At 35.3% G+C, this 24,885-nt stretch overlaps 1 protein-coding gene across 4 annotated transcripts in view; it reads left to right on the forward strand.

Moving 5' to 3' along the window:
- BRWD3 (bromodomain and WD repeat domain containing 3) overlaps positions 1–24,885 on the forward strand; it is a 187,783-nt gene that overhangs the window by 49,149 nt on the left and 113,749 nt on the right. For all 4 annotated transcript variants that reach the window (XM_032387928.1, XM_032387930.1, XM_032387929.1 and 1 more), the window contains exons 7-11: positions 2,502–2,662; positions 5,466–5,687; positions 9,531–9,631; positions 10,146–10,216; positions 11,544–11,644. In XM_032387928.1, the coding sequence (XP_032243819.1) occupies positions 2,502–2,662; positions 5,466–5,687; positions 9,531–9,631; positions 10,146–10,216; positions 11,544–11,644 (656 nt within the window). The remainder of the gene's footprint in view (positions 1–2,501; positions 2,663–5,465; positions 5,688–9,530; positions 9,632–10,145; positions 10,217–11,543; positions 11,645–24,885) is intronic.

Here is a 24,885-nt window from a genome sequence, read left to right on the forward strand (position 1 = left end):
TCCAGAACCCTGGTATCACGACCTGAGCCAAAGACAGATGCTTAACCGACTGAGCCACACAGGTGCCCCCCTTGGTACTCTTATAGGTGGTTAGTTTTATATGTGTTTTAAAATATTAAGATTTTGTCGTATTTGTTCCACATATTTTTCATTTTTCTTTTTCAATTAATAGTTTCCTTTGTAAAGGAGTCTTAAAAAGTAAAAGCTAATTTGTATAGACTATAAAGATGCATAAAGTTTTCAGTCATTGTTCCTGATTTAACAGTTTTGGCCTGAGATACTAATGGGATCTCTTAGTGGGGTCAAGAATATTTTGTTTATATGCTTATTCCTTTGGCCTTCAAAAAACACAGATATTTGTTAGAGGAATGACTGGATTTCTGGTAGCTCTTTATCTCTCCCCTGTGTCTTTCACTACTTCTTTTTCTTTATGTCTCTGCTTTTCTTCTTAGAGTTGCTTTTCTGATTATTTTTCTTCCTATTGATGCTGTTTTTTGTTTTTATACTTTAAGCAGTGGTTTTTAGCTGGGGACAGTTGTTAATGTTTTTTTGTTTTTGTTTATTACCACCAGGAGACATTTGGCAATGTCCAGAGATATTTTTCTTTGTCACAGCTTCATGGTGGTAGGGTTCTACTAAAATCTAGTGGGTAGAGGCCAGGGAAACTGCTAAATACTTTTCAGTAGACAGACAGCCCTGCACAGTGAAGGTTCATCAGGCCCAAGTGCCAGTATTTCTTGAGGCTGAAAAACCCTGTGCTAAAGTAACACACCTTTTCTTCTATCTACTTAAGTATGGATAGAAAAAAGCAAAGAAGTGATGGTTGATTGTTTTAAGGAACTAAGAGCAGTAAGAAATGTTTGACTGGAGAAGGAAAATTGCTAAGTCTCAAAGTTATGATGTCTGCTCTTTCCATCTTAGAATTGTGAAAATTTCTAGAGGTTGGGATGGGGAGCAGGTGCCAAAAAGAAATCCTCTGAGCTGGTAGTGATGCGTGTGGGTTTTCTACCATTATTTACTCAGCATTTCATAGTGTTTCTCTTTTTTTTCTTCTTTTTTTAAAGATTTTATTTATTTGACAGAGAGAGACACAGCGAGAGAGGGAACACAAGCAGGGGGAGTGGGAGAGGGAGAAGCAGGCTTCCCGTGGAGCAGGGAGCCCGATGTGGGGCTCGATCCCAGGACCCTGGGATCATGACCTGAGCTGAAGGCAGATGCTTAACGACTGAGCCACCCAGGCACCCTCACAGTGTTATATAAATACTCAATCTCTGTTGTCTTCTTATGATTTGCATTCAAGGTCTTGTTGGTTTTGCCATTCATCATTCATTTTTTGTCATTTTGTCAGTTTAAAATGGCCAGTGGATCTACCTTCGCCTGAAAAAAAAAAAAAAAAAAAAAAGGACTCCATTGCTTTTAAGATTGAGATGTGGAAAGGTTTCATATTTTTTATTGTGGCATGGTTCTAATTGTGTTAATCTAGCTACAAACCCATTCTTGCCTTAATTTTGCCTTACTTCAACATAAAGCTGTTATCATTTGTACTATATTATTTATGCACTATGGTAATATGTCACCTTGCCTCAAGGTGACTTTGCACTTAGAAGGATCTTATGGTTTGATTAAAATATAATGTATGGGATGTTAAATATTTTCAGTGTATAAGGAAAGACTGGAGGAATTTCACAGAGCAAGTGGGTGCTTGTAAATCCTTACATGGGGACTAAGATCTCCATTTTAGGTAAGTGAGAAGAATCCAAGTGACATTTGTAAGAGAACTGGACAGACTTATGCTTTTTTCTGTTTTTTTTTTAAGAAAATTAATAAGGCAAAACAAACAAAAAGAACTATAATGACTTTATATAGGAGATGCAGTTTCAAAAATTCATTGGTAACTAGTGGGAGAGTCTAGAGTTTCACAAACCAAAAAGCAGAGAACCTATAGACAAACCTAGAAAGGATTATTACTGAAAACTTAATGTATTATCATAGCTTCCTTTGTTTTTTTCACTGTATAAGTCTATTACTCCTGAAAGTTTAGAGATAGCTTCATATGGAGTGGATAGGTTTGAGGAGGTAGGACAGGAGTTCATAAAATTCCCTATGTAATTTTTAAAATGTATTATATTTAATCAAATGTAGTCTATTCTAAAATTCCTTCATGTTATGGTAAGATTTACCTCTATATTTAAAGTGACAGTGTCTTTGACTATAGTTTACCAAAGAAAGGTAAAACAAGAATGAACCTGAGAAACCATAGTAAGGCAAACAGAAAATCAGACTTGTGGGATTTAAAAGAAGAGTATTCTTAGTGCTTTGTGGTAGTAAACATGAATTCATAAAATCATGAAATGTATAATGGAATTTAGACTTTTCACAGGGTAAAATTGCTATGGTGTGTGTACCCTATTTTATCTCATCTTAATATTTATGATTTAACTTCATGAAGTAGGTTTTGCTTTTAGGTCTTAAGAAGGAATCTTTTATTTTATGTTTTTCAGTGAATATCACCTCTGCCAGGCAATTAACTGGATGCAGTCGCTTCAGCCATATTTTCCCTTCATCTGCTTACCAGCACATTAAGATGCATAAGAGAATTCTGGGGCACTTGTCATCTGTCTACTGTGTAGCATTTGACCGAAGTGGGAGAAGAATTTTTACAGTGAGTTTAAAATTAATGATACTGTAGCATATTTGAGATTTACTACAATTGAAGGTAGGCTTCATGGCATTGAATTATGCTTTGTAAGCAATTTATCCTTCTTCGACACATTAATGCACGAAAAGATGAGTACAAAGATGAGTAAAAAGATGACTTTATAAACTGAGAGTGGCTGGAGGGGAGGCGGCTGGGGGGGGATGGATAATTGGGTGAGGGGCATTAAGGAAGGCACTTGATGTAATGAGCACTGGGTGTTATGTGCAACTGATAAATCACTAAATTCTACCACTGAAACTAATAATACATTATGTTAACTAATTTGAACTTAAATAAAATCTAAAAAAAGGGAAAAAAGGAAAAAAATAAAAGTTATGTAACTTAAAAAAAGAAATTGAAATTTTCTCATTCTATATAAGTAAATGGGTGAACTATAATGTCCTCTATGTTTTGGGAAATCTAATTTAAAAAAATTAAATCTTAAGGCCTTATATTCTAGAGGTGGTTAATTTATGTGAAACAAGTTTGTCTACTCCATTTCATTTCATTTCATTTTAAAATGCATTTTCCATTTGTCACTTAGTGTAATTGGTGCCCATTCTGCTTAATTAAAATGATTAAAACACATTCTTATGGTTGAATAATTGTATTATACAGTTAGTAACCAAATTTACAGTTGTGTATATCTTTCTTTTATTTCAGTACTAATTGTTACTTTTTTTAAGATTACATTTATTTCTGTGAGAGAGAGAGAGAGAGAAAGAGAGCAAGCAAGGGGGGAAGGGCAGAGGGAGAAGCAGAATCCCCCCACTGAGGAGGGAGCCCATCTTGGGGCTCAATCCCAGGACCCTGAGATCATGACCTGAGCCAAAGGCAGATGCTTAACTGACTGAGCCACCCAGGTGTCCCAATACTAATTATCTTTTAAATTGGTTTTTTTTTGGTTTGTTTTTGTTTTTGCTTTTTTTTTTTTCACGAGGGGTTTGAACTCATGACCCTGAGATTAAGACCTGAGCTGAGATCAAGAGTTGGACACTCAACCAACTGAACCACCTAGGTGCCCTTAAATCTGAGTTTTTTAAGTTTTTATTTAAATTCCAGTTAGTTACCATACAGTGTAATATTAGTTTCAGGTGTACAATATAGTGAGTCAACATTTCCGTACAAAACCTGGTGCTCATCTCAGCAAGTGCATTACTTAATCTCCATCACCTATTTTGCCCATCCCCCCATCCACCTCCCCTCCGGTAACCATCAGTTTGTTCTCTGTAGTTAAGAGTCTATTTCTTGGTTTGCCTCCCTCTCTCCTTTTTTTTCCCTTTGCTCATTTGTTTTCTTAAATTCCACATATGAGTGAAATCATATGGTATTTGTCTTTCTCTAACTGACTTATTTTGCTTAGCATTTTATTAACCAGATCATAGCGTGTGCTTTTGAGTATAAAATTGTAGCATGCTAATATTTCTAAGAAAGGGTTTAGTCTCACTACTTTAGTACTAAGTTAATATAGAAGTGTATGTAGTGTCATAATTTTCTTTTTAACTTTCTATGCTATAATAAATGAAGTAGTTTGCATTTTGGGAAATTATGACTCCTTGGAGTTCATTAAAGACTCTTCCATTGACATTTTCATAACTCCAAATGCATCACCTAAGTATTTGGATGGCAGTGATAGTGATGAAAATGACAATTGCCATCTTCTTATTTTTTATTTTTTTAAAAGGTTTCATTTATTTATTTGAAAGAGAGAGGGAAAGAGAGCACGAGCAGGGGTGGGGGCAGAGGGAGAGGGAGAAGCAGACTTCCTACTGAGCAGGGAACCTGACCTGGGGCTCTGGCTTGGGGCTCCGGGCTAGATCCCAGAGCCCTGGGATCATGACCTGAGCTGAAGGCAGATACTTAACTGACTGAGCTACCCAGGCATCCTGCCATCTTTTTATAAACAAATAATTACTAACTAACTTATTTACTACGTTAGAGTAGAATTGCTTTTTACTATTTTTAAAGCTCTTTTGAAATTCTCAATAGGAAGTTCAACTTAATATTTTCAGCAGTTTATTAACAAAGACTCATGTTTACTGAGAAATGCATGTAGACTTTAGGTTAAATTTTTAAATATTTGTAGAAAAAGTATTCTTTTTTTTTATTATGCTATGTTAGTCACCATGCAGTACATCATTAGTTTTTGATGTAGTGTTCCATGATTCATTGTTTGTGTATAACACCCAGTGCTCCATGCAATACGTGCCCTCCTTAATACCCATCACCTGGCTAACCCATCTCCCTACCTCCCTCCCCTCTAAAACCCTGTTTGTTTCTCAGAGTCCATAGTCTCTCACGGTTTGTCTCCCCCTCTGATTTCCCCCCTTCATTTTTCCCTTCCTTCTCATTATGTCCTCCATGCTATTCCTTATGTTCCACAAATAAGTGAAATAGAAAAAGTATTCAAGCAATTGTGATAAAATGCTGTCAGGCATAAGGAAAGAAATAATGGCAGATATATTTAATGCCAAATCACTTAAAAGTGAGTTATAAGTATTTTGAGTTGTCAGATTGGCAGTTTTGGGGAGTTCTTCACAAATGTTGTTGTTAGTTTAGATAATGCTTTGTCAGTGCTGTCATTTGGAGATCATTTATATTTCTTCCTGGATCCATATTATATGGACAGAGGAGATTAGAAAGTAAAGGCTCAGAAGTAACTTAATAAAAATCCTCCCTTTGTCATTTTGGCTTTTTTTTTCTGGGGGTGGTGGTAATGGTGCAAATTTTTGCTTCACTGGGAATCTGTCCTTTTGTGTTACTATAGGGTTCAGATGACTGTTTGGTGAAAATCTGGGCAACAGATGATGGACGTCTCCTTGCTACACTTCGAGGGCACTCTGCTGAAATTTCTGACATGGCTGTTAACTATGAAAACACTCTTATTGCTGCAGGCAGCTGTGATAAGGTTGTAAGAGTGTGGTGTCTTCGAACTTGTGCACCAGTTGCAGTCCTTCAGGGACATTCAGCTTCTATTACTTCCATACAGGTAAGAAAAATGAAAAGATATCACTAACATATGTAATGAGGATGAGAATTCTTTCAGTTTTTGTTATTTTGTGTGGATATTATTATAAAGAATGGCAGCAGAAAATGTTGATCTCTAAGGGCTTTTTCCCTACCCTGCTCTGGTATTTTTTTAATTCCTTTTTCATATAAATTTATTGTTTTAGAGATAATTTAAAAATCATTGAAAAACTTTTTCAAATACAGTGTAAGACATTTATCTCGCTAGTATTTGTGAAGAAGGGAGAAGACTTATAAATGCTGTAAGGAAGCAACACTAATACCTGTTAGGTTGTAAACAGGTTCTAACTTGAATATTGGCATACTTTGTGTTAATATTTAATGCAAGATGTTTGTCAGTCTGATTGTGTGTGTGTGTGGTTTGATGTTAAAGAAAATTTTATTCTTAGTTTCAGTGATTTCCTATTTCAACTTGATGTTTGACATACATTGACTTCTTTTAAATTCTTGTCCATAGGGTATTTTTACAAATGTTGATAGTGAAAATCCTGGATACCCCCAAAAAACCTGTTATTTAAGAAAACTAAGCTGAACTTGTCCTCTTCTTTGTGTTGAGAGCAAAACAGGAATCCTGAAACTGTGTTTTACACTTTGGTCAAGGAGACCACTTTTGTGGATGAGATGATTACTCCCATTTACTTTTCTTTGTTCTTTAGTCACTAAAAAGTATGTCAGTCAATTTTTGTGTGTTATTTAATATAATATCACCTGTTTATGAGGAGCTAGCAAGAATTAGGTTTAGTATATATTGGATTTTTAAAATTTTGTATCAAATTTTTGATCTGTTGAAATTATTTCATGGATTTTGTTTTAGGAGATTATTAGTTATTTGTATTCCCACAATCTGAGAGATTATTTCTGGAATTTGGAAATAACTCATATAACATAAAAAAATAACTACTTACATTGAAAAATGTTTATGATACTTTGTGGCTCCTTCATAGTTTCATTTTCTAATTTCTATCTCATTTTGTTTACATGTGGGAGCTCCCTAAAGATCCATGGATCTCTATCACATTCTTTCCTTTAGTGATCTCATTAAGTCTCATGGCTTTGGATTTATCTGTAGGCTGATGATTTTTAAACTTATATTTTCATCTTGGAACCTTTCTTTTAGTTCAATACTTGTATATTCAAGGACCACTTGGTATCATCACATGAATGTCATGAATCTCAAACTCAGCATATTCAAAATTGAATTTCTGTCTTCCTTCTTCAAATCTGCTTCTCCTAGAGCTTTCTTCAACTAAACAAATGGCAGTTTTATCCTTTCAGTTGCTCAGAGTAGTCATCCCTGACTTTTTTTCTTTCTCTTATATCTCATATCTAACTTGTTAGGATATCATGTTGGCTCTACCCTCAGAATAAATCCAGAATCTGACAAATTATCATGACCTTAATCATTACTATTCCATTTCAAACCATTATCATCTATAATCTAGATTATTGAAACAGGATTCTAACTGATCTTCCTGCTTCTTCCTTTCCCTCTTTCTTGCCCCAGTCTAACCTCTGCATAGCAGGCTGAGTGATTTTTAAGTGGAAGTTAAATCATGTCACTAGTACTCAGAACCTTCAGTAGCTTCCAAATTCACAGTTAAAGTTGAAATCTAAATGACCCACATTGTAAGGCCTATATTCTCAGCCCCTTGCTCTCTTTGACCTCATCTTCTACTACTTGTTTCCTGTTTTCATTCTTCTTTAGCTGCTACCCTCTCTGCTTTTTTTGGCCACTCTAGCTACACTCCTGCCTTTGCTCTTTCTGTTTCATGTCTCTGGAATGGTCTTCCTTGGATACTCACATGGCTTATTCCTTCCCTTTCTAAGCACCTTATGCAAATGTGTCTTTCTCAGGGAGTCTTTCTCTGACCACTTTACCATTCTAAAATTTTAAGTTGTTCCCTGCACCAGCACTCTTTATCTCCTCTTAATTTTATTTAGCATGCATTCTATATGCATTACTTATTCTTTGCTAATTAACTGTCTCTCTTAACATCGTGGTGTATTATCTTTTCAGATTCTTCTTTTTTGTAAGCAAAATTGAGATAAAATGATATGATTTTAATAGTAGTTGCCCCTGGGTGGTGGGATTATAAGTAACTTTTATTGTTTTTCTATATTTACTAAATTTTCTTCAATAATTATATATTAATTTATATTAAGAAATGCACATATAAGTGTTTTTATTTTTATAATCTCTAACATGATTTATTATTTAAAAACAATTCAATTAGACTACATTAATAGGCCAGATCCCACTTTGTGACTGATGAATTTATTTAAATATAATGGTGATAATAAAGGTTCTAGTGTTTCTTCAAACTTAATAAAATTATACTATTTTATATTTATCTCATTTGTATAAATCAGAGATCAGCAAATTTACAGATCAGATAGTAAATATTTTAGGATTTGCAGGCCATATGGTCTCTGTCATACCTACTTGACTCTGCATTCCAGTGCAAAAGCAGCCATAGGCAGTGTAAGGTGAATTTGTTCCAATAAAACTTTATTTACAGAAATAGGCAGCAAGCTGGATTTGGCATGTTGCAGACTCCCCCTATAAATTGTGTATTAAGGTTTCCAATGCAAGCTTCTCTATCTCAGAAAGGAAAATATAGGCATGCTACCTGAGTACTGGTTTCTTTACTATATATCAACTATTAATGGATAACATTAATTGATAATTTTTTATTTAAACTCTGTAGTCTTTGTAGATGTTATGTGTTTCTAATCAAGAAAACTAGATAAATGACTTCTAATATCTGTAATGATCATTTCTTTAGATATGAGGTCAAAATTTGTTCAAACCCTATGCATCTTGATCCTTAATACTCATCTTAGTGGTGTTGATTATCTCTATTTGGGATTTTTAAAACTCAGGGCGTACAGAGACCCTGGTTTGATTTTCAACTTTTTCCTGTATCTCAGGCATCAGGAGCCCAATGGCTCTTCCCTTATCTGTGATTCTTTTCTGAAGATGTATAAAATACTGAGAGTCAGAGCCTGAGAATCCTACAGGATAAAGGCTGTCCATGGTTCACCTAGGGTATTAGTTATCCTTTAAATTGGCAACTTAAGTATATTTTTTAATCTGTTTTTTTTTCCACAATGATATAGAGATTTGACCTATTTTACTTATTTTATTAAAACAAATGAAAATTATTTAAATTTTAAAAGAACAAAATTTATATCATACATCATTGAAGCTGGAATTTAAAGTAAAACATTAAGGCCAAAATATTTAGATATTAATTTCCTAAGCATTGATTTTAGATTGGTTTCTGATGCTCTGTTCATATGAACTATAAAAATTCCACAATTATTGCTGTATAAGCATATATTTAGCAGATTTCTAATGGTTTAACTAGTAACCACCTTGTGATTTTTTTCTCCATTAAAAGTAATGAAATAATAATCTTAATGTGTGATATTCAGTAATTTAAAAATAATTTTTTTTATATTTTTTAAGATTTTATTTTTAAGTAATCTCTACACTCATAACCCTGAGATCAGGAGTTGCATGCTCTACTGACTGAGCCACCCAGGCACCCCTAAAAATAGTTATTTTTAAGACTAATATATTTTATCCTAAATTTGATGACTTTTTTTCTACAATTTCTTGATATTTTAAATTTTTGTAAGGTATTCATTAATCTAGAAATTTAAATAATTGATTCCTTGAAAGTAAAATTCTTAATTGAATTTATTTATTTTTTAAAATGATTATAATTTTAGAACATGCTGTGTTTAAAATAAGTTTGAACATGAAAGCTTTCTATTTGAATTAGAATTTTTTTTTTAGTTTTGTCCATCAACTAAAGGCACAACCAGATACCTCACTTCTACTGGTGCTGATGGAACAATCTGTTTCTGGCAATGGCATGTAAAAACAATGAAGTTTAGGTAAGTTTAGAATTGGGTTAGAAATTTTGTGCAAAATCAAGCATGTTTATTTTTCTTTATTACCTTGAGAAATTCTTGATAGTCCACATATTTAAGTATATAAATGTATGTGTGTGTGCACACATTTATACCTACTTCAATTAGATGTTAGAGATTTTAGAATCAAATTTTTATGAAACCAATGTTGAAGAGACTATTTAACTTATACACAAAATTTTTGTAAAGAGTATTTGTTTCATTTATTATTCTGGTAAGAAGACTTTGAACTTCTCTTAATGGTAGTAACTTATGTGGTAATTTGTAAAGTTATAATAATGATACTGGTATCTTAAAGTATATTTGCAAGGTTTAATGCATTTTTAACCTGAATGATGGGAATAGTACTTATTGACTACTTCAGTTGTGTGTTTTTTATAGTATTGATGTTCAATCTGTCAATATCCAGCAGTGTACAAAGATTCTTGCATGTTAAATGAACATGATGGAAATTAAAAATATCTTACTTTTCCCTTAGAGATCGCCCAGTGAAATTTACTGAGAGATCCAGACCTGGAGTTCAGATATCTTGTTCATCTTTCAGTTCTGGTATGTGTAAAAATTGAAAGTTTCAAGTACCCAAAATATTAAATGATCCGGTTGTAGAAGATATATGTATAATTTTGTGGAGAAAAACAGTGTATGTTTGTTAATAGAAGCATACCAAAAATGTGAACCATATGATATAATAGATGGACCTTTGTGGACTTTAATTAACATATAATAGCTTCTTATTTTCTAATATGTTTCTATATAAATCAGATTTTGGTTGGTAAAAAGAAAAGCTCTCCCCCCATACACACACAATTCATCATTAAAATACTGCCCTGGGGCGCCTGGGTGGCTCAGTTGGTTGGGCGACTGCCTTCGGCTCAGGTCATGATCCTGCAGTCCCAGGATCAAGTCCCGCATCGGGCTCCCTGCTCGGCGGGGAGTCTGCTTCTCCCTCTGACCTCCCCTCTCTCATGCTCTCTCTCTCTCAAATAAATAAATAAAATCTAAAAAAAAAAAAATACTGCCCTGACATTTCAGAAAATATATACTGTGGTTCCATATAGAAGACACTTTTACAGTGTGTAAATTGTGCTTTTCTACTGCTAAGAATCATATGCTAGTTGACCTTTTCTTTTATTGTGGTAAAATATAACATAAAATTTACTATTTTTTAAAAAAGATTTATTTATTTGAAAGAGAGCTCGCGTGTACTGGCGCACATGAGTTGGGGAAGGGACAGAGGGAGAGAATCAGGCAAACTCCCTCCTGAGCATGGAGTCTGATACAGGGCTCAGTCTCAGGACGCACAGATCATGACCTGAGGTGAAACCAAAAGTCGGACATTCAACTGACTGAGCCACCCATGTGCCCCTAAAATTTACTATTTTAATAACCATTTTTAGGTGAGTAGTTTTGTGACATTAAGTATATTCACATTGTTTTAGATATATTACCACCATCCATCTCTAGAATTTTTTCATAATCCCAAAAAGTGGTTGAGTTTTTCCATTACACCATTATAGCCACTGAAAAGAGAATTGAAGCTATAGGTCATTTTATAAATAATTTTGGAGCACTGTGATTTTGCATAAAATATAAAGAATTCTTCAAGGCTCTGACCTTTAATGACCTTATTCAAAGGCCTATATTTAGCGTATAGTTGTTGGATTTTTGTTGGGTGAATGGTATAGTTGTCCTTTAGATATTTCTCTTGAATTTTACCTATTTTTCTCTGAAATTTTATGTCTTTAATGATTAGAAGATAACCTGTGTTTCTGGAAGCCCTCTTATTAATATAAGGTAGCATATAACTAAGAAGGCAATCAAAGTGTTTTTAAATTCCTTGGTACAATGTTTGCTTGTTTGTTTTTTAATCTTCCAGGTGGTATGTTCATTACAACAGGTAGCACTGACCATGTGATTAGAATATATTATTTGGGTTCTGAGATCCCTGAGAAAATTGCTGAATTAGAATCACATACGGTAAGAGCAAAATGAGAAACTTAAATATGTTGCTTTCTTTTTTAATATCTCTGGAAAGTTGGTTTTATTTCTTTTCTAATCTGTACCTTAATATATATTGGTGCTGAAATCTGTATGGTAAGGTATCTTGGTAGTAATGAAGATCAGTGTGAAATTCTGGATTTAGTATGGCTGTAGTATTTAAAACAAGTTCTATTTGATTACATAGAAAAAGAAAAAACACATATTATAGTAATAGTTAATGAAAATCCTCTTTTAGCCTGCTGTATTCAATTAATTATAGGAGCTGTTTGTTACTTTAAAATCTACATACTTTTTAAAAGACACATTGAAAAATGGTGGCATAGAAGGTTCCTGAAATCACCTCCTCCTGTGAACACAACAAATCTACAGCTATATATGGGAGAGTTCCCTCTGAAAAGGACCTGAAAGCTAGCTAAATAGTGCCTCTACAACAAAGGATAAAAGGGCCACATTGAGATGGGTAGGAGAGGTAGAGATGTGGTCTTCCAAAAACTCCACCCCAGGAGCAGCAGCCTACAGTTGGGAGTGATCTCATAATATGGAACTTGTTCTTGAGGAGCAAGGTGTCTATGTCCCACATCAGACACCCCAACCCTTGGGACCTACACTGAAGAAATGAGCCCCCAAAGCATCTGGCTATGAGAACCAGTGGGCTTACTTCTAGAACTGTAGGGAATGAAAAATACACTCTTAAAGGGTCCTGCACAGACTCACTTGCCATGGGACCCAGCTCAAAAGCAACAGTTTGCAAGGCACTTAGACTCTATGTGAAGGAGACTCATTTGCTAATCTTAAAGCATCTGCTGGAGAGGCAAGAACCTGTTGGGACTCTCTCCAGGGACAGAGGTGGGCATCATTTTTGCATTCTCCTGCCTTGTTGGTCCTGGTGTAGATGGGTGCTATTGTGGAACCCCTCCTTTAAGTCTTTAAGTCTGCTAGCTTCAGTGGGAGCACCCTGCCCATGCACACTATAGCTGTGGCTTATCCCAACACAGTGGGCTGAGTACCCCACCCCCATACCACATTCACAGCTCTCCTGCCATAGCTGGTGGGCATGCATAGCCCACGTGGGACTCCCCTTGAACACCTGGCTGTAGTGGCCTGGGGTATTGTGTTTCTGGACCCAATGGGTTTGAAGCAGTTAGAGAGACGGTTTTTGGCAGGCTACCATACCCAGGGCACTGCACAAACAGAAGACTGAAACACAACCCCATTCTTGATGTGAAAAAGTCCTATTTTTTTTGTCATGGGGACAGGTCACACATCCAGAGGCTACAGAAGGGCTCTCAGGGAACATGGGCAGGGATTCACCATATTAGCACCCTCACTTGATCTCATCATAGTTCGCTGATACCTCACAGAAAGGTTATACACACTTCTAAAGCTACGATTTTTGCAACTATTGCCCAGGGGACACCTCTGGAACTGGTCTGGAAGTCAGCAGAGTTTACGATTGTGGACCCAAAGACTGTATATTTGCATATCTTAAGAAGATACTGCCTGATAATCTGTCTTACAATTAGCCTGAAACTAGGCACTGAGATCCCTCCATTTGGAACAGTGACAGGTCTTGGCATACGCTCAACAACTGAGACCTATCAAGAACAAATTGTGCTACTTATAGACAATCACAGAGGTCTGAGAAACAACCAAAAGCTAGGGCATGGTTGAATTGATAAGGTTTATCTCCAATGCAAGGCCACATTTATATATGGAATCTAAAAAGTAAAACAAACAAAAAGCAGAAGCAGACCCATAAAGGCAGAGAAAAAACCTGTGATTGCCAGAGGGGAGGGAAGTAGGGGAATTGGCAAAATAGGTGAAGGGAAATGAGAGATACACAGGTTTCCAGTTATGGAATAAATAAGTAATAGGGGTAAAAAGTACAGAATAGGGAATATAGTCAATCATATTGTAATAGCGTTGTATGGTGACAGATGGTAGCTACACTTGTGGTGAACATAGTGTAATGTATAAACTTGTCAAATCACTATGTTGTACACCTGAAATTAATATAACATGGTGTGTCAACTATAATTTAAAAACTTTTTAAAGAGGAGAGGTAGCTATTTTACCTAACACATAGAAACAAACATGGAGTCAAGCAAAATGAGGAGAAATGTATATGTTCCTGATGAAAGAATAAGAGAAAAACCTCAGAAAAGACCTTAATGAAGTGGAGATAAGTAATCTACCTGATAAAGAATTCAAAGTAATGGTCATAAATATGCTCACCAAACTCAGGAGAAGAATGGATGAACACAGTGAAAACTTCAACAAAGAGAAGTCACAAAGCTGAAGAATACAATAGGTGAAGTGGTAAATATACCTAGGGGGTTCAGTGGCAGACCAGACAAAATGAACAGATGAGCAACCTGGAAGACAAGACACCAGAAGTAACTGAGAATAGGAAAAGGGGAAAAAAATAGAAAAATTAAGATAGTTTGAGGGACATATGGGACAATATCTAGCAGAATAACATCTGCATTATAGGAGTACCAAATGAAGACAGAGGAAAAAAAAGTAGAAAACTTATTTCAAGAAATAATGGCTGAAAATTTCCCTAACCTATGGAAGGAAACAGATAATCAGTTCTAGGAAGCTCACAGAGTTCCAAATAAGAAAAAAACAGAGATCCACATCAAAGAACATTCAAATTAAAATGTTAAAAATTAAAGAGAATCTTAAAAGCAGCCAGAGAAAAACAACTTCTTGCATTAAAAGGGACCCCCATAAGCCCATCAGCTCATTTTTCAATCAACACTTTGTAGGCCAGAAGGGAGTGGCATGGTATGGCATGGTATATTGAAGGTGCTGAAAGGGAAAAAAAAAGAAAACGTCCAACCAAGAATTCTACCTGGTAATATCATTCAGAATTTAAGGAGAGATAAAGAGTTTTCCAGACAAGCAAAAACTAAGTGAATTTGTCACCATTAAAACTGTCTTATAAGAAATGTTAAAGAGATAAATTTCAGCTGAAAAGAAAAGGAATTAACTAGTAATAAGAAATTGTATGAAAGTAAAATATCTCACTGAAAAAGAAAAAACATATATTAAAGATAGGGGATTAAACACATATAAAGCTAATACGAAGTTTAAAACAAAAAAATTGATAAAATTGTATAATAATTAGTACAGGGATACACAAAATGAAAAGATTTATTTTTTAATTCTTTTTTTAGCTTTAAATTTCAGTTACTTAACAGTGTTATATTAGTTTCAGCTGTACAATATAGTGATTTAACAATTCCATACATAACCTGGTGCTCATCACAAAAAGTATACTCTTTAATCCTCATCACCTATTTAACCCATTCCCCCAAAACTCCTCTGGTAACCATCAATTTGTTCTCTATAAGTAAGAGTCTGTTTCTTGATTTGTCTCTCTCTTTCTGTCCCTTTGCTCCTTTTGCTTCTTAAATTCCACAGGTGCATGAAATCATACGGTATTTGTCTTTCTCTGACTGACATTTCACTTAGCATTATACTCTGTAGCTCCATCCATATTGCAAATGGCAAGATTTCATTTTTTGTAAAAACTAAATAATATTCCATTCTATGTATTCTTCTTTATCCATTCATCAATTGATGAACACGTGGGTTGCTACCATATCTTGGCTATTGTAAAAAATGCTGCTATAAAAATGGGATTGATGTATCCCTCTGATTAGTGTTTTTGTATTCTTTGGGTAATTACCCAGTAGTGCAATTGCTGGATCATAGGGTAGTTCGATTTTTAACTTTTTGAGGAACCACCATACTGTTTTCCAGAGTGGCTGCACCCAGTTTGCATTCCTACCAACATTGCAAGAGGGTTCCCCTTTTTTCACATCTTCACCAACACCTGTTGTTTCTTGTGTTGTTGATTTTAGCCATTCTAGCAGGTATAAGGTGATAAGGTGATATCTCATCGTAGTTTTGATTTGAATTTCCCAGATAGTAAGTGATGATGAACATCTTTTCATGTGTCTGTGGGCCATCTGTATGTCTTTTTTGGAAAACTGTTTGTCTTCTCCCCATTTTTTAACTGGATTATTTGATTTCTGGGTGTTGAGTTTTATAAGTTCCTAATATATTTTGTATACTAACCTTTTATCAGATATGTCCTTTGCAAATATCTTCTCCCATTGCTTAGGTTGCCTTTTAGTTTTGTTGATTGTTTCCTTCATTGTGCAGACACTTTTTATTTGATGTAGTCCCAATAGTTTATTTTTGCTTTTGTTTCCCTTGCCTCAGGAGATATATCTAGAAAGAAGTTGCTACGGCTGATGTCAAAGAGGTTACTGCCTGTGTTCTTTTCTAGGATTTTGATGGTTTCCTGTCTCACATTTAGGTCTTTAATCCATTTTGAATTTATTTGTGTGTGGTGTAAGAAAGTGGTCCAGTTGCATTTTTTTGCATGTTGCTGTCCAGTTTTCCCAACAGCATTTGTTGAAGAGACTTGTCTTTTTTCTGTTAGATATTCTTTCCTGCTTTTTAAAGATTAATTGACCATATATTTATGAGTTTATTTCTGGGTTTCCTGTTCTTTTCCATTGATGTATGTTTCCATTTTTGTACTAGTACCATACTGTTCTGATCACTATAGCTTTGTAGTATAACGTGAAATCCAGAATTGTGATGCCTCCAGCTTTGCTTTTCTTTTTCAGGATTGCATTGGTTATTTGAGTTTTTTTGAGGTTCCCTACAAATTTTTGGATTGTTTGTTCTAGCTCTGTGAAAAATTCTGGTGGTATTTTGTTAGGGATTGCATTAAATGTGTAGATTACTTTGGGTAGAATAGACATTTTAACAATATTTGTTTTTCTGATCCATGAACATGGAATATCATTCCATTTCTATGACCCTGAGTTTCTTTCATCAGTGTTTTGTAGTTTTCAGAGTCCAGGTCTTTTAGTTCTTTGGTTAGGTTTATTCCTATGTATCTTATTATTTCTTGTGCAATTATAAGTTGGATTGATTCCTTAATTTCTCTTTCCACTGCTTTATCATTACTGTATAGAAATGCAACAGATTTCTGTATGTTGATTTTGTACCCTGCAGCTTTACTAAATTTATCAGTTCTAGCAGTGTTTTGGTGGTATCTTTTGGATTTCTATATAGAGTATCATGACATCTGGAAATAGTGTAAATTTGATTTCTTCTTGCCGATTTGGATGCCTTTTATTTCTTTGTGTTGTCTGATTGCTATGGTTAGGACTTCCAGTACTATGTTAAATAACAATGGTGAGAATGGACATACCTATCTTGTTCCTGGGTGTAGAGGAAAAGCTCTCCATTGTTCCCCATTGAGGATGATGTTAGCTGTGGGTTTTTCATATATGGCCTTTATCATGTTGAGGTACATTCCCTCTAAACCTATTTAGTTGAGGGTTTTTATCATGAATGGATGCTGTACTTTGTCAAATGCTTTTTCTGCATCTATTGAATGGATCATATGTTTATTATCTTTTCTTTTGTTGATGTGATGTATCGCATTGATTGATTTGCAAATATTGAACCACCCTTCCAGCCCAGGAATAAATCCCACTTGATCTTGTTAAATGATTTTATTAATATATTGTCGAATTTTGTTTACTAGTATTTTGGTGAATATTTCTGCATCTCTGTTCATCAGGGATATTAGCCTGTTGTTTGTTTTTAGTGGTGTCTTTTATCCGGTTTTGTTATCAGGGTAATGATGGCTTCATAGAATGAATTTGGAAGTTTTCCTTCCTTTTCTATTTTTTGGAATTGTTTGAGAAGAAGAGGTATTAACTCTTCTTTAAATACTTGGTCGAATTCACCTTTGAAGCTCTCTGGTCCTAGACTTTTGTGGTTGTGAGTTTTTTGATTACTGATTCATTTTCTTTGCTGGTTATTGGTCTGTTCAAATTTTATGTTTCTGCCTGTTTCAGTTTTGATAGTTAATATGTTTATAGAATTTATGCATTTCTTACATGTTGTCCAATATGTTGGTATATCATTTTTCATTATATTCTCTTATAATTGTTTGTATTTCTGTGGTATTGGTTATTTCTCCTCTCTCATATGGGATTTTATTTATTTGAGTCCTTTCTCTTTTTTTCTTGATAAGTCTGGCTAGAAGTTTATCAGTTTTATTAATTTTTTCAAGGAACCAAGCTCCTGGTTTCATTGATTTATTCAATTGTTTTTTTTTTAAGTTTCTATATCATTTATTTCTGCTCTAATCTTTTTATTTCCTTCCTTCTGCTGTCTTTACATATAGTTTGTCCTTCTTTTTCTAGCTCCTTTAGGTGTAATGTTAGGTTGTTTATTTGGGGTTTCTCTTGCTTCTTCAGGAAGGCCTGTGTTGCCATAAACTTCCCTTTTACAACCACCTTTGCTGTATCAAGGGTTTTGGACTGTTGTGTTTTCATTTTTATTTGCTTCCATGTATTTTTTAATCTCTTCTTTTGTTTCCTGATTGACCTATCATTGTTGAGTAACATGTTATTTAATCTCCATTTATTGTGCTCTTTCCAGATTTTTTCTTGTGGTTGACTTCTAGTTTCATAGTGTTCTGGTCAGAAAAGATGCATGGTATGACTTCAATATTCTTTAATTTGTTGAGGATGTTTTATGGGGTAATACGTGATCCATTCTGGATAATATTCCATGTACACTTGAAAAGCATGTGTATTTTGCTGTTTTAGGATGGAATGTTCTGGATATATCTATTAAATTATGTGTTCCAGTGTGTCATTCAAAGCCATTGTTTCCTTGTTGCTTTTCTCTTCAGATAATCTGTCCATTCATATAAGTGGGGTGATAAAATCCTGTACTGTAATTGTATTATTGTCAATTAGTTCCTTCATGTTTGTTATTAACTGTTTTATATATTTGTGTGCAGCTATGTTAGGTGCATAAATATTTACAGTTGTTATATCTTCTTGTTGGATATTCCCCTTTATTATTATATAGTGTCCTTCTTTATCTCTTGTTAGTCTTTATTTATTTATTAATTTTAAGATTTTATTTTTATTTATTTGACAGACAACAAGAGAGCACAAGCAGGGGGAGCTGCTGAGGGAGAGGGAGAAGCAGGCTCCCTGCTCAGCAGGGAGCCTGACACAGGGCTCAATCCCAGGACCCTGAGATCATGACCTGAGCCACAGGCAGTTGCTTAACCAACTGAACCCCCCAGGCGCCCTTGTTAGTTTTTTTTAAATGTCTGTTTTTTCGGATATAAGCATTGCTAGTGCAGCTTTTTTTTGGCTACCACTTGCCTGATGTTTCTCCATCCCCTCACTTTCAATCTGCAGGTTTCTTTAGGTCTAAAATCATTCTCCTGTAGATAGCATATATATGGGTCTTGTTTTGTACCCATTGCATCACCCTATATATTTGATTAGAGCTTTTAGGCCATTTACATTCAACGTAATTATTGATAGATTTGTGTTTATTGTCATTTTATTATTTGTTTTATAGTTGTTTCTGAAGATTTTCTCTAATCCTTTCTTGTTTTTCTCTTTTTCATGTTTTCCTGATTTTCATTACTGGTGTGTTTGGATTTCTTTCTCTTTATTTTTTGCATATTTATTGGTGGTTCTTGGTATATGGTTACCATTAGTTTTATATATAATGTCTTCTGTATATAGGAGTCTATGTTAAGTTGATGGTTAAGTTTGAATCCATTCCTTACTGCTGTAATCCCCATGCTTATTGTGTATGTTGTTATAATTTATATCCTATTTTTTGAGATCATTGACTGATATTTTTACAGAAATATTCATTTTTACTGCTTTTGTGTTTCCTACCTTTCTACTGTCACTTTTTGTTTCTCCTTTCCACTCAAAAGAGTCCCCTTAAATATTTGTAGCAGGGCTGGTTTAGTTGTCATGAATTCCTTTAGGTTGTTTTTTTTGTTTGTCTGGAAACTCTTTATGTCTCCTTCTATTCTGAATCATAGCCTTGCTGGATAAACTATTCTGGGCTGCAGATTTTTCCCATTCAGCACTTTGATATATTATGTCACTCCCTTCTGGCTTGCAGAGTTTCCATTTAAAAGTCTCCTGCTAATTGATTTTCCATTTTAAGTTACTGTCTTCTTTTGTCTTGCTGCTTTTAAGATTTTGTCTATATCACTATATTTTGCATATTTAATTACAGTATGTGTTGGTGTTGGCCTGTTTTTGTTGATTTTGATGGGATTTTCTGTACTTCCTGGATCTGTATATCTGTTTCTTTTTCCAGATTAAGGAAGTTTTCAGATATTATTTCTTCACATAAATTTTCTGCCTCCTTTTTTCTCTCTTGTTCTTCTGGGACTTCTATAATACGAATGTTATTAAATTTGATGGAGTCACTGAGTTCCCAAAGTCTATTCTCATTTGGCATAATTCTTCTCTTTTTTGTTCAACTTGAGTACTTTTCATTACTCTGTCTTCTAGATCACTAATTTGTTCCTCTGCATCTTCCACTGTTCTCTTCATTCCATCAAACACGTTTCTCATTTCGTTTATTGACTTCTGCTATGTTATTCTTTATCTGTGTGTTAAGGTCTCACTCATGTCTTCCACTCCTTTCTTAAGTTCAGTGAGTGTTCTTATGATCAATGCTTTAAATTCTCTACTAGGCATGTTACTTATATCAGTTTCACTTAGATCTCTAGCCATGGCCTTTTCCTATTCTTTCATTTGGGATAAATTTCTCCCATTTTTGCCTCCCTCTTGTGTGTTAATAAAGTCAGCTATGTCTTCTGCTCTTCAAAGTAGTGCCTTTATAAAGAAGAGGTCCTGGAGTGCCCTTCAGTGCACTATCTCATGTTTGCCTGAATCTTGCACTTTGGGAGCGTATCCTGTGTGTGTGTGTGTGTGTGTGTGTGTGTGTGTGTGTGTGTGTGTGTGTTGCTTGTGCTCTACTGTTGTGTCTGAGTCACTTTTCCTTCCAATGCAGTTGTCTGCACTGACTCTCTGCTTGTTGTGGGCTGTACTTGCTTTCTGTATTGTTAGTGGGATCCAGGCAGGCTAGCTCTAAGGGTCGTGCCCACCCAGATACTTGGGAGTAGGGTAGCAGTATTAGCAACATTTGTACAGGGCCACTAGTCCTATGCTGCATCCACAAAAGCACTGCATTGGCTGGGGATTGTTTGCCGGGTTGGCCTGGGGTGGGAGGCTGGGTGCTGTACATCATGATGCCTAGATATGGTTGGGCCTGGTGCACGATAGTGGCCTGGGGCATGTGGCGAGGCGTGGCCTGCAGCAGCAGCTGTGCACCCAGCAGCTGGTCATCGCACGGTCATAATGGCTCAGTGTGGCAAGGTAGCTCTGTGCTTTGAGGTGGCTGGGCTCAGTGCATGGGGGTACCTATGCACTGGTGAGTGGGTGAGGAGTGCATGGCTTTAACAAAATTTGCTCTGAGCCCATAGTCACAGGGCAGCAGGCTTGGAGTGGTTGAGTGCTCAGGAGAACTCGTGGAGGTGGCCTACTGCCAGTAGGTTAGATAGCAAGTGTCTGTGCAGCCGCAGATGACCATGTATTTATGCTGAGGGGTGGGGGTGAAAATCTTGCCTACCAGGTCCTTCATTTTTGAAGTCCCCCAACATGCTCTGAAATCAATAGGAACAGATCTGTCTCCTGTTTGCTCTCCAGCATTGTGTAAACTACTGTTTTTATGTTGCCTCTTCATGCAGGCTGTTGTCTCTTTAAGGGCAGTGGCCCAGCTATCACTCACCCTCATGGCTGGTCCAGTGCTGAGTCAGCTGACTTTTAAAGCTTCAGGCTCCAAGTCCCACTGATTATACAGACTCACAGAATTCAGTCCCTCTGGTTTTCAATGTCCAACATTATGGGGATTAGTCTTCTCAGTGTGAGTTCCTTGATGTGAAGGCCTGTTTCTCTGCCCTCTCCATGCACACAGCTCCCTCCCTTCTGCCAGCAGCCTCCCTCTGCCTTTCTGACCTTCCTAACTTTCAGATGCAGCTTTTTCTCTATATTTAGTTGTTGAGTTTGTTCTGACAGTGTTCAGATTACTCTCCAGTTTATTGATTTGGGTATAGATGATATCTAGTGGTATAGGGTGAGCTCAGGTCCTCCTACTCTGCCATCTTCCCTGGCAGGCATGAAAATGAACAGAGTTAAAATCAACATCAATACAAAATAAAAATAAGTAAGTAAAATAAAATCAACAAAAAAAATAACACATGAGGGATCATAAAGATGTATAGTTTTAGAATGCATTCATACATCAGTTGCTATCACTTTAAAATAGAGTGATATATATAGAATGTTAAAAGTGAAACTCATTTAATACAAAGCAGAAATCTATAGTAGAACACAAAAGAAAATGAGAAATGAATTAAACATAATACTAAAGAAAATTACCAAACTACAAGTAAGAGTGCAAAAAAAAAAAAAAAAGGAAATGAACATAGAGGAACTAAAAAAAAAAAAAAAAACCAGCCAGAAAATACTCAACAATTGTCGATAAGTACATTCCTATCTATAATTAGTATAAAGTTAAATGGACTAAATTCTCCAAAGACATAAGAGTAGATGAATGGATTTTAAAAAAAAAGCAAGACTCATTAATATGTTGCCTGCATACTCATTTCAGATCTAAGAACACCAAGAAACTGAAAGTGAAACTATAGAAAAAGATATTCAATGCAAATGGAAATGAAAAGAACACTGGTTTTTTGCATGTTGGGAGTTTGTGATTACTAATTTCTTTGCTGGTTATTGGTATCTTCAAATTTTCCATTTATTTCTGTTTCAGTTTTTTGTAGTTTATATGTTTGTAGGAATTAATCCATTTCTTCCAGATTGTCCAATTTGTTGTCACATACTTTTTCCTGATGCACTCCTATAACTGTTTGTATTTCTGTGGTGTTGGTTGTTATTTACCCTTTTTCATTTGTGATTTTATTTATTTGGGTTCTTTCTCTTTTTGATAAGTCTGAATAGAGATTTATCAATTCAATTTATTCAAAGAAGCAGCTCCTGGTTTCATTGATCTGTCCTATTGTTTTTTTAGTTTCTGTCTCATTGTTTTGTGTTCTAATCTTTATTATTTGTTTCCTTCTGCTGGCTTTAGGCTTCGTTTGTTGTTCTTTTCCTAACTCCTTTAGGTTTAAGTTTAGGTTGTTTATTTGAGATTTTTCTTGCTTCTTGAGGTAAGCCTGTATTGGTGTAAACTTCCCTCTTATGACCATTTTTACTGCATCCACAAAACTCCCAATAAACAAAAGTCCAGAGCTAGATGGCTTCACAGGCAAATTCTAACATACATGTAAAGAAGAATTAATACGTATTCTTCTCAAACTATTCCAAAAGGTAGAAAAGGACAGAGTACTTTCAAATTCATTCTGAGGCCAGCATTACCCTGAACCAAAACCTGATAAAGACTCCACTAAAAAGGAGAACTGTAGGCCAATATCCCTGATGAACATGGATGTAAACATTCTTAATAAAATATTAGTAATCCAAATCCAACAGTATATTGAGAAAATCATTCACCACGATCAAATGGGATTTATTACCGGGTTATAAGGGTGGTTCAATATTCATAAATCAATCAATGTGATACACCATATAAAGGAAAGGATAAGAAACATATGATCCTTTCAATAGATGCAGGAAAAGCATTTAACAAAGTATAGCATCCATTCATGATAAAAACTCTCAACTAAGTAGGTTTAGAGGGAACATACTTCAACATCATAAAGGCTTTATCTGAAAAACCCACAGCTAACATCATCTTTAATGGGGAACAACAGAGAGCTTTTCCTCTACACTCAGCAACAAGATAGGGATGTCCACTCTCACCACTGTTATTTAACATAGTACTGGAAGTCCTAACCACAGAAATCAGATAACGAGAAGAAATAAAAGGCATCCAAATCGGCAAGGAAAAAGTCAAACTTTCACTATTTCCAGATGACATGATATTCTGTATAGAAAACCCAGTAGACTCTACCAAAATACTGATAGAACTGATAAATTCAGTGAAGTTGCAAGATCCAAAGTCAATGTACAGAAATCTGTTCCATTTCTATACACCAATACTGAAGTGGCAGAAAGAAAAATTAAGAAATCAGTTCCATTTTCAATTGCATCAGAAATAATATACCTAGGAATAATCCTAACTAAATAGGTGGAAGATCTTTACTCTCTTAACTATAAAACACCGATGACAGATATTGAAGATGACACAAAGAAATGGAAAGACATCCCATGCTCATGGATCAGTAGAACAAATACTGTTAAAATGTATATACTACCCAAAGCAATGTACACATTTCATATGATACCTATCAAAATACCAACAGCCTTTTTCACAGAACTACAACAAACAGTCCTAAAATTTGTATGGAACCGCAAAGATCCTGAATAATGAAAGCAATCTTGAAAAAGAAAAGCAAAGCTGGAAGTATCACAGTTCTGGACTTAAAGCTATATTACAAAGCTGTAATCATAAGACAGTATGGTACTGGTACAAAAATAGACACATAGATCAGTGGAACAGAATACATAACCCAGAAATGAACCCACAGATATATGGTGAATTAATCTTTAACAAAGCAGGGAAGAATATTCAATGGGAAAAAGATGGTCTCTTCAACAAATGGTGTTAGGAAAACTGGATAGCAACATGCAAAAGAATGCAATTGGACCACTTTCTTAAACCACACACAAAAATAAATTCAAAATGGATTAAAGACCTAAATGCAAGACCTGAAACCATAAAAATCCTAGAGTATTACATGGGCATTAACCTCTTTGACACTGGTTGTAGCAACTTCTTAGTAGATATGTCTCCTGAGGCAAATGAAACCAAAGCAAAAATAGCCTTTTGGGACTTCATCAATATTAAAAGCTACTGCATATAGAAGGAAACAATCAACAAACTAAAAAGCAACGTATGGAATGGGAGAAGATATATGCAAATGATATATCTATTAAGGGTTCGGTGTCCAAAATATATAAAGAAATTATAAAACTTGGGGCACCTGGGTGGCTCAGTCGTTAAGCGTCTGCCTTCAGCTCAGGTCATGATCTCAGGGTCCTGGGATCGAGTCCCACATCGGGCTCCCTGCTCCACAGGAGGCCTGCTTCTCCCTCTCCCACTCCCCCTGCTTGTGTTCCCTCTCTCGCTGTGTCTCTCTCTGTCAAATAAATAAATAAAATCTTTAAAAAAAAAAAAAAAAGAAAAAAGAAATTATAAAACTCAAACCCCAGGGCCACCTGGGTGTCTCAGTCAGTTATATGTCCAAC

The sequence above is a fragment of the Phoca vitulina genome, unplaced genomic scaffold (genome assembly GCF_004348235.1).
Source record: "Phoca vitulina isolate PV1807 unplaced genomic scaffold, GSC_HSeal_1.0 scaffold51, whole genome shotgun sequence".
NCBI classification, from domain to species: domain Eukaryota; kingdom Metazoa; phylum Chordata; class Mammalia; order Carnivora; family Phocidae; genus Phoca; species Phoca vitulina.